A 12,817-nucleotide genomic window follows, 5' to 3' on the forward strand; every position below is an offset into this window, starting at 1 on the left:
GACAGACAGGAATGTAGGATGGCAGAATAGTGCTGGGAGAATTTTTATTTTCATAGAAACTACTGAATACATTTAAAGAGGTTTTCAAATCTCAGTAAAGGTGCATCTCCACTGCACCCGTAGGTCAAAATAAGCTACGCAATTTGAGCTACGCAAATTGCATATCTTATTTCAATCTAATTTTGAAATAGATTATTTTGAAATTTCAGAATAAAGCGCTATTCCAGCAAGTCCCTTAACCTTCATGGAACGAGGGCTACAGGGACACCGGAATATATTCCGAAGTAATGGGTGCATTTAAAGATGCGAAATAGCTATTTGTGGATACTTTTGATATCCCAAAATAGAACTGCTGTCTAGACGTAGCCTAAATGTATAGGAGCAGAAATTGATCTTCAAACATTTGCCATTTAAAGAAATAAAATGAAACATTTCTGGTGTGAAAGAAAAGTACACTTGCTGACTTCTTCATTCTCTTTAAAAACACCATGGTTCTTTAGAAGTTTTCTCTTTTTCTGCCTGTGGAATAGAAATACGGAAATAATAAGGTATTTGTTTGAGACAAAATGCAGAGAAATATGTACCATGATTGCTGTCCCTTTGTGAAGTGTCTGATGGAAGCAAATGTTCACACACAAGTGCCATAGTTTTAGAGCACAGTTTTGCCACTGTAACTTAGAATGAGTAGGTCCTGACTCCGAGAACAGTGATGTGAGGGCCAGATTCTGCCATACTTACAGGCTACGTCTAGACTGGCATGATTTCCGGAAATGCTTTTAATGGAAAAGTTTTCTGTTAAAAGCATTTTCAGAAAAGAGCATCTAGATTGGCGTGGACGCTTTTCCGCAAAAGCACTTTTTGCGGAAAAGCATCTGTGCCAATCTAGACGCGCTTTTGCGCAAAAAAGCCCCGATCGCCATTTTAGCCATCAGGGCTTTTTTGTGCAAAACAGTACTGTGCTGTCTACACTGGCCCTCTTGCGCAAATGATTTGCGCAAGAGGGCTTTTGCCCAAACTGGAGCAGCATAGTATTTCCGCAAGAACAATGACAATCTTACATGAGATCGTCAGTGTTCTTGCAGAAATTCAAGCAGCCAGTGTAGACAGCTAGCAAGTTTTTCTGCAAAAGCAGCTGTTTTTGCGGAAAAACTGGCCAGTCTAGACACAGCCACATTGCACAATCTCACATTCAGCAAGCAGCCATACTGCTTTCAATATCCTCTTTGGTAGAGCAAGGTACTACTCACTGGCAGTTAGGTTAGCAGCATGCCATCATTGATTTCTGCAAAGCACTGGTGTGTAGGGGACCCTTTGTCAGTCCCGGTCTATAACTCCATTAGGTGGTTTTGCGATATGGACAGCTTGCTCTTAGACTCCAGAAAGAATAGGCGGAAGGGATAAAGTATATCATGTTGGCTTGATCTAAATTTAGGTACTCTCACTGAGTAGTACCTTGCTCAGAGAGTAGACCATTCAAATCAGTTTGGCTGTCTGAGTAAGGTACTTAAAGTATGACAAAATCTGTCCCTTTTTGGTATTTTTTTATATCAAAATTAACATCTGACGCTGAAATTACCATATAATCGCTGAATTCCTTGTCTGTCGTCATCTGGAAGGACGAAGGTGTTTGGATCCCAGTAGCGATAAATAGGGTACGTCAGAGCACCTTGAACATTTGAATGACCCAGTCCCAAAGAATGGCCAAATTCATGAGCAGCAACAAGGAACAAATTTGTTCCTAAATTTTTCATATAATAAAAAGAGGAAAAGAATTGTTAACATACAATGGAACGGAGAATCACAAGCAGAAGAATTCACATCTTTTCATTGTGATGAAATCCTATAGGTTTAATTTAAGTTTATCTGCTCTCCCATGTTTTAGTAAGAATTTTTCAGAGGCCATGAATGGGAAGTCAGGAAACCTGCAATCTATTCCTGACTCTCCTTTTGTTAATGGAGATCACTTTTGACAATCACTTAAAGTTGTGTCTAACTTACAAAAACACCAGGATAATATTGCTCTCCCACTTTTGTAAAGTGATTTGAGCTCCACAGAATACAGACCTTATATATATGCTCTGGCAGGCAAAGGTAAGTATGTTACATTATATATAAGAGAGAGGGACAAACAGTTATAGGAAGAAAATGCCAGGGCTTTGTGTAGAAGGAGCTGAATTTGTTGCGACGGGCACAGGAAATACTTTACCTATATGATTTTGTGACCATTTCTCAGCTTCATCAAAATGAGCATCTCCTCCTATCCCTGGGCTTGGTGCAAAGGCATGAGCCAGTACTCCTCCCCTTCCATCAAAGGGAGATTGGTCGCCGTGTGCTGCATAGGAAAGGAAATTAATATGTCATCAATTAACACAATGATTCATTTTAAACACAGTTACATATCTTGAAGTTTAGAATTTGCTTTTATTCATTGTAGATAATAATATATTAAAATGAGACTAAAATAATGTTAAGGTTGCAAAGTCAAACATTCAAAAGGTAGGAAATGTCACACTTAAGATTGCCTGTTCAATGAACTCAGCTCCCACGTGTGTGCACATTATGGTACGGTTTTTAATTCCATGATTGCAAACTATTTTTTCCCATGGACTTCTGTCTTATGGAGGGCATTTTCTCAGTAATGGCTGAATCATCTTCTCTGAAACTTTCCAAAATTTCAGCCTGAGGCTGAAACCAAGTGAGAAAATGTCTGGCTTAAGTTTTGCAAAGTTATAAGCATCTGAAGGCAAGGTCCTAGAATTGAGAGCATTGGGCAATAATAAGGATAGATTATGCTACCTGCACTACCTGTGCTACTTCAAGTGAATGATTTTAGGGAACCACTGCTTTGAAAAACTGAGCCTCTCATTTGGTAAACTAATTTAATGTGTCTTCTGTTAGAATCTCCCGTAAGAGTGGCTGAGGTGTCTGGATCTTCAGCTGGAGTGGAGGTTGGATGGAAAAGGTTGACTCTCCTCTTCTGCCTACAACATTATTGTACTATTGGATGTTTGGGAATGAATCTTTAAGGGTTTGGCTACACTCAGAATGCTACAGCTGCACCACTGTAGCACTTCAGCATAAGTAGCGCCCACAGTAATAGGAGTTCTCTCCTTGGTGGAGGTACATCACCTCCCCAAGAAGGGGTAGCTAGGTCAATGGGAGAAGTCTCCTCTTGACCTAGCACTAGTCTACACTGGCTAGTATAGATGACTCTCAAGGGTCAGGATTTTTCACACGGCCGACCGAGGGACATAGCTTTATCAAAATAAAAATCTAGTGTAAACAGCACTTAAGAGGAGGACTAACACTTGTATGTCTACACTGCATCTCTTTAGCACAAAAGCCTATGCAAACAAAGTGCAGATTAGCATATTTCCCTGCTTCATTTGCATAATTAATCAGGGGACATTTTTGCACAAGAGGCTTTTGCACAAAAAGTAGCCCTCTACACAGCTCCTTTTTGGGCAAAAACACCCTCTTTCACAAGAGCCATTCTTCTCAATTTTTTCAGAAAGAATAGCTCTTGCGCAAGAGGGTGTTTTTGTGCAAAAAGGAGCTGTGTAGATGGCTCTTTTTTGCACAAAGACTCTTGCGCAAAAATGGCCACTAATGAATTATGCAAATGAAGCATGACAATATGCTAATCGGTGCTTCAGTTGCATAGGCTTTTGTGAAAGAGGGGTGCCCTGTAGTTGTAGTGAGAGAGGAACTAAAGTATGTGCATGTGTGCGTATACACACACATTCTCCCCCTTTCAGACTTCTTAGAAGCCTAAAATAAAACTGTAATCCAAAATAGTCCCCCTTGCGTTGGACTACAGTGGAAAGAAGCTCTGTTGTATTTGTGTTTGTCTCTAATGAGGCAAAAAAAATGTTTTGAGGCATATGACCAAGGTGTTTAAACCGTTCACAAGTGTGAAGACTCCTTGTTTGCTCATATATAGGAATAATGATCTTAGCAGAGGAGTACTTTTACAATCACATATACGTTGACACTATTTTCCTCATTTTACAGTTTGAACTTCCAAGGGATTTTGTGATGGTTGATTAGTTAAACTGATACACAAATATAAAACTGCAGGACATGATAAAGATCGGATGAACTCAGAATGAAAATAATTGTTCTCTCTTCAGCCTTTGGGTATGAAAACATGTAAGCTTTTAAAGTATAGCTTCAACTTTAAATAAATGTAATTCATGGATTCTTAAAAACATAGCAGTAGCCTCACCACCATGTGCAAAACGAATTAGGATATCCGCTTCTCCCCTGGCAACGTTTTGAAATCTCAGTGGAGTCACATCACTCCACACCTGAAATGCCTTTTTGATCGCTTTCACCACCATAGAACGAGGCAGATCAGGTGTATAGTTCAGAATCCTTTCAGCAGCAAAAGAAAAGAAATTATTGTCATTTAAGGCATGGAATAATATGCCAGCATTAAAACAAAACAAAATGCACAAAAGTGGCATATAACCAAGCTGTAAGTCAATACATTCTTCCTCCATCTTGGAGTTCCTGGAAATGTGCTGTAATCTAATACATCGGGGACTCCACACCTTGGCCGTGCCATCATTTCTTCTGTTTGTGAATTTAATTTTCCTGTTACAGTCAGGTGGAAAAATTTCTGCATCTCTTTAATTTTCTCTTCTAAGTCCCAACCACCTACTTTATTAATAGATGGAAAGAACCTGTGCAGATAATCCTGAAAATAAAAAGAAACTTTAGATTCAGGGTTCATCTCCAGTTGTGTTCTCTTATACCTTAAAGAATCAATTTGTCGGCAAGTATAAGATCCAGATCCTTGACTATACTTCAATTACTAGATCCCTAGAAAATCACAGTACTCTGTCATAAAAGGGAAACAGTTCAGACAGATATGAGACCACTTTTCCAATATAAATGAACACTAGGGGCTCGTCTACATTGGCCCCTTTTCCGGTAGGGGCATGGTAATTTTTGAGATCGTAATAGGGAAATCCACGGGGGATTTAAATATTCCTACTTCGAAGTAGGAATAAGATCCTCCGGAAAAGGGCGCTTTTTCCGGAGGATCGGGGCCAGTGTAGACGCTCTTTTCCGGCTTTTCTAAAAGCCGGAAAAAAGCGGCAGACATTTTGATTTAAATGCCGCGGGGGATATTTAAATCCCCCGCGGATTTCCCTATTACGATCTCTGAAATTACCATGCCCCTTTCGGAAAAGGGGCCAGGGTAGACGTAGCCTAGGAGAAGACACAATGGGCTTAAACTGCAGCAAGGAAAGTTTAGGTTAGACATTAGGAAAACTTCCTAACTGTCAGGGTGGTTAAACCCTGGAATAAATTGCCTAGGGAGGTTGTGGAATCTCCATCTCTGGAGATATTTAAGAGCAGGTTAGATAGACATCTCTCAGGGATGGTCTAGATGGTACTGGGCCCTGCCGTGAGGGCAGGGGACTGGACTCAATGACCTCTCGGGGTCCCTTCCAGTTCTAGTATTCTATGATTCTAAAATAACAATGTGGATTTGTGTTAAAATTGTCACTACCTTTCTCCTTTGAGAACTCTGTACTTAATCTTACTTCATATCAAAATGCTGCAGTGCTCTATTCTGTCTTTTATGAAATACACAAAAGAGTGTTGTGCAAGGGTTAGTTAGTTCTGGATTTGAGTAATTGCTTATGCCTGGACCTTTTCAGGCCTAAGAACTTAGGCTCCTACTTCTCATTTACACCAGTGCCTTTTGTACACCATTTTGGTAGTGTAAAGGGATCTTAAAATGGGTGTAAATTTACATTCATTGTAATGTCCCTTTATATTACCCATCTGGTATTATAAAAGACCCTTAGTGGTCATGAGAATCATACCACCCTGTCATTTATAAATAATATTAAGGATAAGATTTTGTCATGGACATTTTTGTAAAAGTCACAGAGAGGACATGGGCAAAAAAGAAAAATTGATGGAAGCTTTTCCTGACTTTTACTAAAAATAGCCATGATCTCTCTCTCTCTCTCGCTCTCTCTCTCATCTTTGGGTAATTTTATATCTTTAATACCTGGTCCTAATTCACTTTTGCAATTTCACATAGGGGGCTTTCAAAATTTTACTTTATACCTTCTATTTTTTGTCAACTGACTTGTAACAACTACATACCACTGAAATAAAATACAATGTCACCTGCTCTCTGGAAAGAAATATAATTATTAAGATGTAGACTTACAATGGAAAAGCAGTATATTTGCGGGTTAGTTGAACAGCCTGACAGATAGCCCATTCATGACATACCTCTATACGCTTCTGGTTGTTGGAGCTCCATGGCTCTGGTTTAAGCGAACCTGGGAGACCAAGAATTCCAGGCAAGAACGGTGAAATGCAGAGAAGGATGTATTTCATGGTGTTATCAGATGGTCACTGCTGAAAAAGGAAAATCTGAGGTCTTCTGTGTCTGATGGTCACAGCTATAAAGCTTATATAGGCCTGGACTGGTGTGTGTGTGGTAACAGATTTCATGAGTCATTTTTAGGCTTCCTCTGTGGTTTTGTTATTTGCTGTAATGCTTTTAAGGTGTCTTTATTCCAAAATGTAAATGAAGAAACATTAACTTTTTGATGACAGCACAGCTGATGTCACACTGACAGAACAGGCAGCCAACTCTCTTTATCTCCCTTTCATATGATTCAGGTGCAAAAACCACAGGGGCAGAGGGATGTTAGTTTTCTTAACCTCAGGCAACACATTTGCTTGCTGACCAATCTCAGCTTTCCAACATTACCTTGGTGCCATTAATGCACATTGCAACACACTTCTGGCTTGCTATTTAGTCTACATGTGTTGATTGACTGCAGAGGACGTGACTACATAAGTGTAAGTGCCGTGCGAGCGAAATCACTTAAAACTACATGCTTTGTAATACCTGCCCGTGTGAAAGTTTCTATTTAAGCATTCTAGTACAAATTCTGAAAATCCAGAGGAAATTTAGTGATGCTAGTAAGGTTTGTCCAGATTTAACTAAGCTCTGAATCTGGCCACTTCTATATGTGGAAAGATTATGGAGTCCCTTAAAGTTTTTTGACCTCAAATCTGATGAGCTCTGATGAATCAGTCTTTAAAAAGGATTATTTAGTATAAAATAAAGGAGCTAGAATTATCCTATGTGGAAAAAAATCCCAGATGCTTCTACGGAAGAGTAAGGAGCCGTACTCAGTTATGGTGGATTTCAGTGAGCAGCAGGCCTCATTTGCGCTCCATGGAATGCTACAGCAAGCAATGGATGAATTTATTTCATAGGGTACTTCAGCCGAATATCAGCGTACTGTTGCATTTTGGGTGCACAGCTTAGTGACAATGGAGCTAAGCTGCAGCACAAGGAGAAATAGCCCTCTTCCCAGCAGTATCCGGCACTATGACTGCGTAAGAGGTATCTGTTGTATTTCACCATGGAACTACTCACATGCATAAAGTTAAGCGTGTATTTAACTGCAGAAGAGGGCCCCTAGGGCCCCATTGTATTCTGACTGAAGCTAATACAAAGATGCCTGTGGCTGAGCTGTGCTTTGGCACAGCTGAAAATGGGTGATACTTAAAAGACAGATGTAAGCCACTTTGTGCTCTGTCATTCTGAGGAAATGTCATTCAGGGAAATGATCTTGTTCCTCATACAAATCAGAAAAATTCCAAGGTCAATGAAGCCCATGACTAGCCCACACTAATTAGAGCAGCATCTAGGATTCTCTTACAGGGGCAAGGGCCAAAGCTGAACCAGAGAATCAGGGAGCCACAACCAGCTCACTAGCACCCCTCACTCTGCTGTACTTAATGGAAACTGAGGGCAGTAGAAAGTCTGGCCCCAAATTGGGAAATTTCAACCTCGGAGATGAAAGTTATTGAAAGCGATAGCATGTTAGACTAAAAGCTGTTCTGTGATATTTATTTTGTAATATTTATTTTCCACACAATGAAGCATCTTAATACTATATTAAAAAAGCTCATGACCTTGCCATCTAAAGCTTCATACCTAGGGTCTTTATGCTGGTAAGTAATCATTCTATGAGAAACAATGCTTGTTGAATAGTCCCACTGACTGAGCAGGGAATTTTAGTGCTGTAGGCAAAAGTGCCTATCAGCATTTCCCCATTGAACTAGGAACTATGTATAATTTCTGATACAATACATTCTATATTTTGTCATTCAGTGTTTTTAATCTTCTTCAGTTATGTGAAAAAGTGAAGTAGAATCTAGTGATTCACTGTTGAATATTCACTGGTCATTGTGTTGGATGAGAGAACTGAGACAAGTTCTGAATACATGTATTTTAGGCAACACTTGACCCTGTCCTTAATGAAGAGTTCAAGAGTGACTCGAGTGTATTGGCTGATGCTCAGAAGAAAGAATTACCATAAAAAGTCATGAAATCATGAGAAACGTTTCTGTTAGCCCACTTGTGAACTTTATTATACTGTACATCTGTTATTACAAGACTTTTGATAGCTAAGACATTCAATCCTTTTTGCTATGCTGTCTGAGTATTCAGTCTGACAAATATATTTTTCATATCTGCATTTATTAAATTCACCAGGAAAAGCTACAGTTCACATTTTTATTTATGAAAAATTGACCATTTATGAAGATTATATTCAGAGTCTGCTCCTACATTCTGAGCCTGCTGGAAGTTTTACACGGAGCCAAATTGTCATTCACCTTCCAATCTCGCCTTTATACCCATCAAATGGCAAATTTTCTGTCCTTCCACTTTTATTGCTGGAGATGACGAAGATTACAAATGCAGAGTCATAAGAGGGAGATTAGATGTAGAGCTGATTACAGTAATCTCACAACATTTTCAGTGTTCTACATGAATAATATTTTTGTGTCCTTCAGTTTGGTCTTCCTTCCATATTTGGGCCTGGTAAGTGGTAAGTTAGGACCCCGTACAATTAAGTAATGGTAGAGTAGACTCATTGAATGCTTATGATCTTTCCTGAAATGAGGCTCATCCATTTTATAGGCCTGCTCCAAAGTTCACTGAAGTAAACAGAAAAACTTCCATTGTCTTCAGTAAGCTTTGGAGCAGGTCTTATACACACTAGGTGCCAAATGAAGCTGCACTACTTCATTTTCAGAACTTCCTCCATAGGCTGAAATGAAGAACTTATTCTGTTAATTTTTTTACTCACTTTTGCTTTTGTGCTCTCTAACTATTCTTAACCAAGTTTATTTCAGCAGAGGCAACCCCCACAAGATTTCCCATGCATTAACTTCACACTGGGTGCCACTTATTCATTACTCTGTTTGTTTTTCTAATCCTTATCACGGTATGCAAAATGTTTCTTTCTTTTTTTTAGGAGAAAATGTTTAGTTGGCTTATGGGTTTTTTGTTGTTTGTGATTATTGCATCTGTCACAAGCAGCTCAGTCAAATAAATGAGTTTGCATTTCTTGCTGCAAGTGGGGAGAAGTCTGTGATCAGACTTATTTCTTGCAAGAGTGAATTCCATAGGTTAACTTCAGCTTCTATGTAAACTGTCTCCCTTTGTTGCAAACATCTCCACTATTATAACCCCAGTGCGTAGGATTCTTCCCTTTTTAACAGGTTTTTAAGCTTCCTTTTGGCTACGTCTACACTATTCGTTTTTTGCAGAAATGGAAATGCAAATGAAGTGTGCATTAGCAAATCTTACGCTCTCATTTGCATATGCGGAAGAGGTTTTTATGGAAAAAATGCAGTGTAAATGGGGACATTTTTTGGGAAAAAAAAAAACCTTTTGCGCAAGAACCCTTATTCCTATTCACTGTGGGGTTTTTTGTTTTTTTTTCAAAAACCTCTTCCACAAAAAGGATCGGAAGAGAATGTGCAAATGAGAGTGCAAGATTTGCTAATGAGCACTTCACTTGCATTTCCTTTTCTGCAAAAAACGAACAGTGTAGAAGTAGCCTTTGGAAGCTCATGACTTTCAAGAACCCACATAGATTTTATGGAACTGAACAAAATCTATGTTTAAAATAAATGACGTGGGAGGGGTAATTTTTTCAGTATGGTGAATCTACCTAAGAAGTCTGAGCATGTGGTTAAATCATTGTTCCTGGCCTTCCGGGTTTGATGCCTGGGTTTGCTACAAAGTTCCTGTGTGACCTAGACTAAGTTACTTAAATGACTCTGCCTCAGTTCCTCATTTGTAAAATAGGGATCAGATTGCTTCTTTTCTCCCTCACTTCCGCTGATCTATTTAGATTGAAAGTTCCTCAGGCGAGGTGTAGTTTCCATACTTGCACAATTCCTATTTGAATGAGTCTCTGATCTTATCTGGGGTCTCTAGGCATTACTGGGATGCTGTTGTTAATAATAAAAGTTTTTCATGTCGGTTTTATGCCAATTATGAGTACATATATTATTTCCTAATTGCCATCCATACAAATTCTATCCTGGAATAGGAACTCAGGTTATGTTCTTTCTAGTTTGCTCATTGTCTCCAGTAATAAAGACTTTGCAGGTCTGATGATAACTCTGCTACACTTATTCAATACCATTGTTTTCAATATGTGTGTTCAGTTACACCCACAGAAGCTCATTGTCTTTATTGGAGCTGGGAAGGAAAAGCTAAGCACATGCACAGGAAACTTAATTAACTGCTCCATTAGAAGTGGATGAACCAGGGCAGCCACATTAGACTCTCCCATATCTGTATTGGTTTTGCAGTGGTACCTGGTGTTAAAGATGGTAAAAATGTATTTTGGGAAGTAAGGAAGTGAATATTGCTTTGACTGGACAGATTGACAGAACAGATGAGTGTGGAGGCACTTTTAAATAGTTTGTCTACATTTAAACTATAGTGGCACCACTGCAGGAGACCCGTTGTAGCAGGTAAGTGTAGATACTACTTATGCCAACCAAAGGGATTACCGTGCCAAAGTAGGTGATCCGCCCTCCCATGAGGCAGTAGCTAGTTCTGTCACCTCACTCCACTCAGAAGTGTGGATTCTTCACACCTCTGTCTGAAGTAGTTAAACTGGTCTAATATTCTAGTGTAAACCACCTCATAGTAATGTTGGGGAAAAAAAATTAACTTAACACTGACTTTCACTGTACACCAAAGGATTCTCAGGGAGGGAAAGGACAGCTGTCTTCTCAAACTCACATTCTTTCAGCAGATATGCCCATTTCTAGCTATCTAACAATTAGAAATACAGTAGAACCTCAGAGTTACAAACACCAGAATTACAAACTTACCAGTCAAACCCCAGACCTCATTTGGAACTGAAACTGTTCAATCAGGCAGCAGAAGGGACAAAAAAAACACCCAAAAAACCACCCCCCCCCAAAAAATACAGTCTAGTACCATGAAAAATGTTTAGGACTAAAACAATAAAGGGGGGAAATTAAAGAAAATGAGAAGGTAAGGAAATTGTTTCTGTGCTTGTTCATGTGCATTAAGATGATTAAAAGCAGCATTTTTCTTCTGTCTAGTAAATTTTCAAAGTTATACTTGTCTGTGCTCAGTTGTACATTTTTGAAAGAACAACCATATTGTTTTGTTCAGTAGTACGAATATTTCAGTTATAATCTCCATTCCCAGACTGTGCTCGTAACTCTGAGGTTCTACTGTTGTTCGATTCTGTAGGTGACAAGTAACAGGGTGTCAACTTTATAGTCTGTTTTGCCAGCAGAACCAGAGAGTGTCATTGTGCTCTAACTAAATTAAGCTCAAGACTGATTTGAATCCTTTGCTGAAGGGCTACGTCTAGACTGGCATGATTTTCCGCAAATGCTTTTAACGGAAAAGTTTTTCCGTTAAAAGCATTTGTGGAAAAGAGCGTCTAGATTGGCACGGACGCTTTTCCACAAAAGCACTTTTTGAGGAAAAGCATCCATACCAATCTAGATGCGGATTTGTGCAAGAAAGCCCCGATCGCCATTTTTACCATCGGGGCTTTATTGCTCAAAACAGTTTTTAGCTGTCTACACTGGCCCTTTTGCGCAAAAACATTTCCGGAAAAGGGCTTTTGCCCAAATGGGAACATCAAAGCATTTGTGCAAGAAGCACTGATTTCGGACTGTAGGACGTCAGTGCTTTTGCGCAAAATCAAGCGGCCAGTGTAGACAGCTGGCAAGTTTTTGCATAAAAGCACATGGTTTTGTGGAAAAACTTTCCAGTCTAGATGCAGCCAAGATGTTGTGCAATGCTGGTCTCTCACCATCATTATTTACTACATTACATGCCTCATCTTCTAGAAAGGTGTTTAGTAGTCACCTTCCCTCAAGAAGGCTTGGAGGCACTGTCCCTGCTTGTGTAAGATATTTAAGTGCCAAACTCCCCTTGGATTTCAATGGGAATTAGGTGCCTAAATATCTTGAGAATATGGGCCAGTGTGCTTGTCCTTTGCCTAGTTTGGGGGCTAGTAAGGAGGCCACCTTCTCCCCTAAATCCTCTAGCCTCCCCTAAATCCTCTTTCTGCACATTCTATTGCAATAAGGCCCCAAAATCTTCTCTGAGACCACTCCTGTTACTATGACACTGGAGAAACACTTGAGCCCTCACTAATTAAGCAATAGGGCAGAATGTCTTTCACCCTATGGATTCACAATCTTCTTATCGTATTTGCAGTCATTTGTTGTTAATGGAGGTATGGCAGTGCAAGTGAGTTTTGTCTATAAAACAAAATGCCTAAATACAGCAGTATCTTTTTGCAATAATCAAATTAAGCAATAAACCACAACAGGATGTGCATTCCTGAAAATGTTACCTACGTTATACCTAGATCTGATATTTTATCTATTTCATTTTGTACTTCCTTGATCATCTACAGTTGGGTTGGGGCCATTGACCCACAGAAAAGCCAGCTGG

The 12,817-nt window shown here is 39.4% G+C and overlaps 1 protein-coding gene across 1 annotated transcript; it reads right to left on the reverse strand.

Annotated features, from left to right (window-relative positions):
* LOC142825335 (matrilysin-like) lies at window positions 1-6,577 on the reverse strand. The gene is made up of 6 exons (XM_075917291.1): window positions 6,265-6,577; window positions 4,479-4,702; window positions 4,229-4,377; window positions 2,156-2,332; window positions 1,577-1,738; window positions 1-519 (listed from the first exon to the last, which is right to left on the reverse strand). The coding sequence occupies exons 1-6, from the start codon at window positions 6,370-6,372 to the stop codon at window positions 497-499; spliced, it is 843 nt and encodes a 280-aa protein (XP_075773406.1). The 5' UTR covers window positions 6,373-6,577; the 3' UTR covers window positions 1-496.
* Window positions 6,578-12,817: the final 6,240 nt, after the last annotated feature.

The sequence above is a fragment of the Pelodiscus sinensis genome, unplaced genomic scaffold, assembly GCF_049634645.1.
Source record: "Pelodiscus sinensis isolate JC-2024 unplaced genomic scaffold, ASM4963464v1 ctg49, whole genome shotgun sequence".
NCBI lineage: Eukaryota > Metazoa > Chordata > Testudines > Trionychidae > Pelodiscus > Pelodiscus sinensis.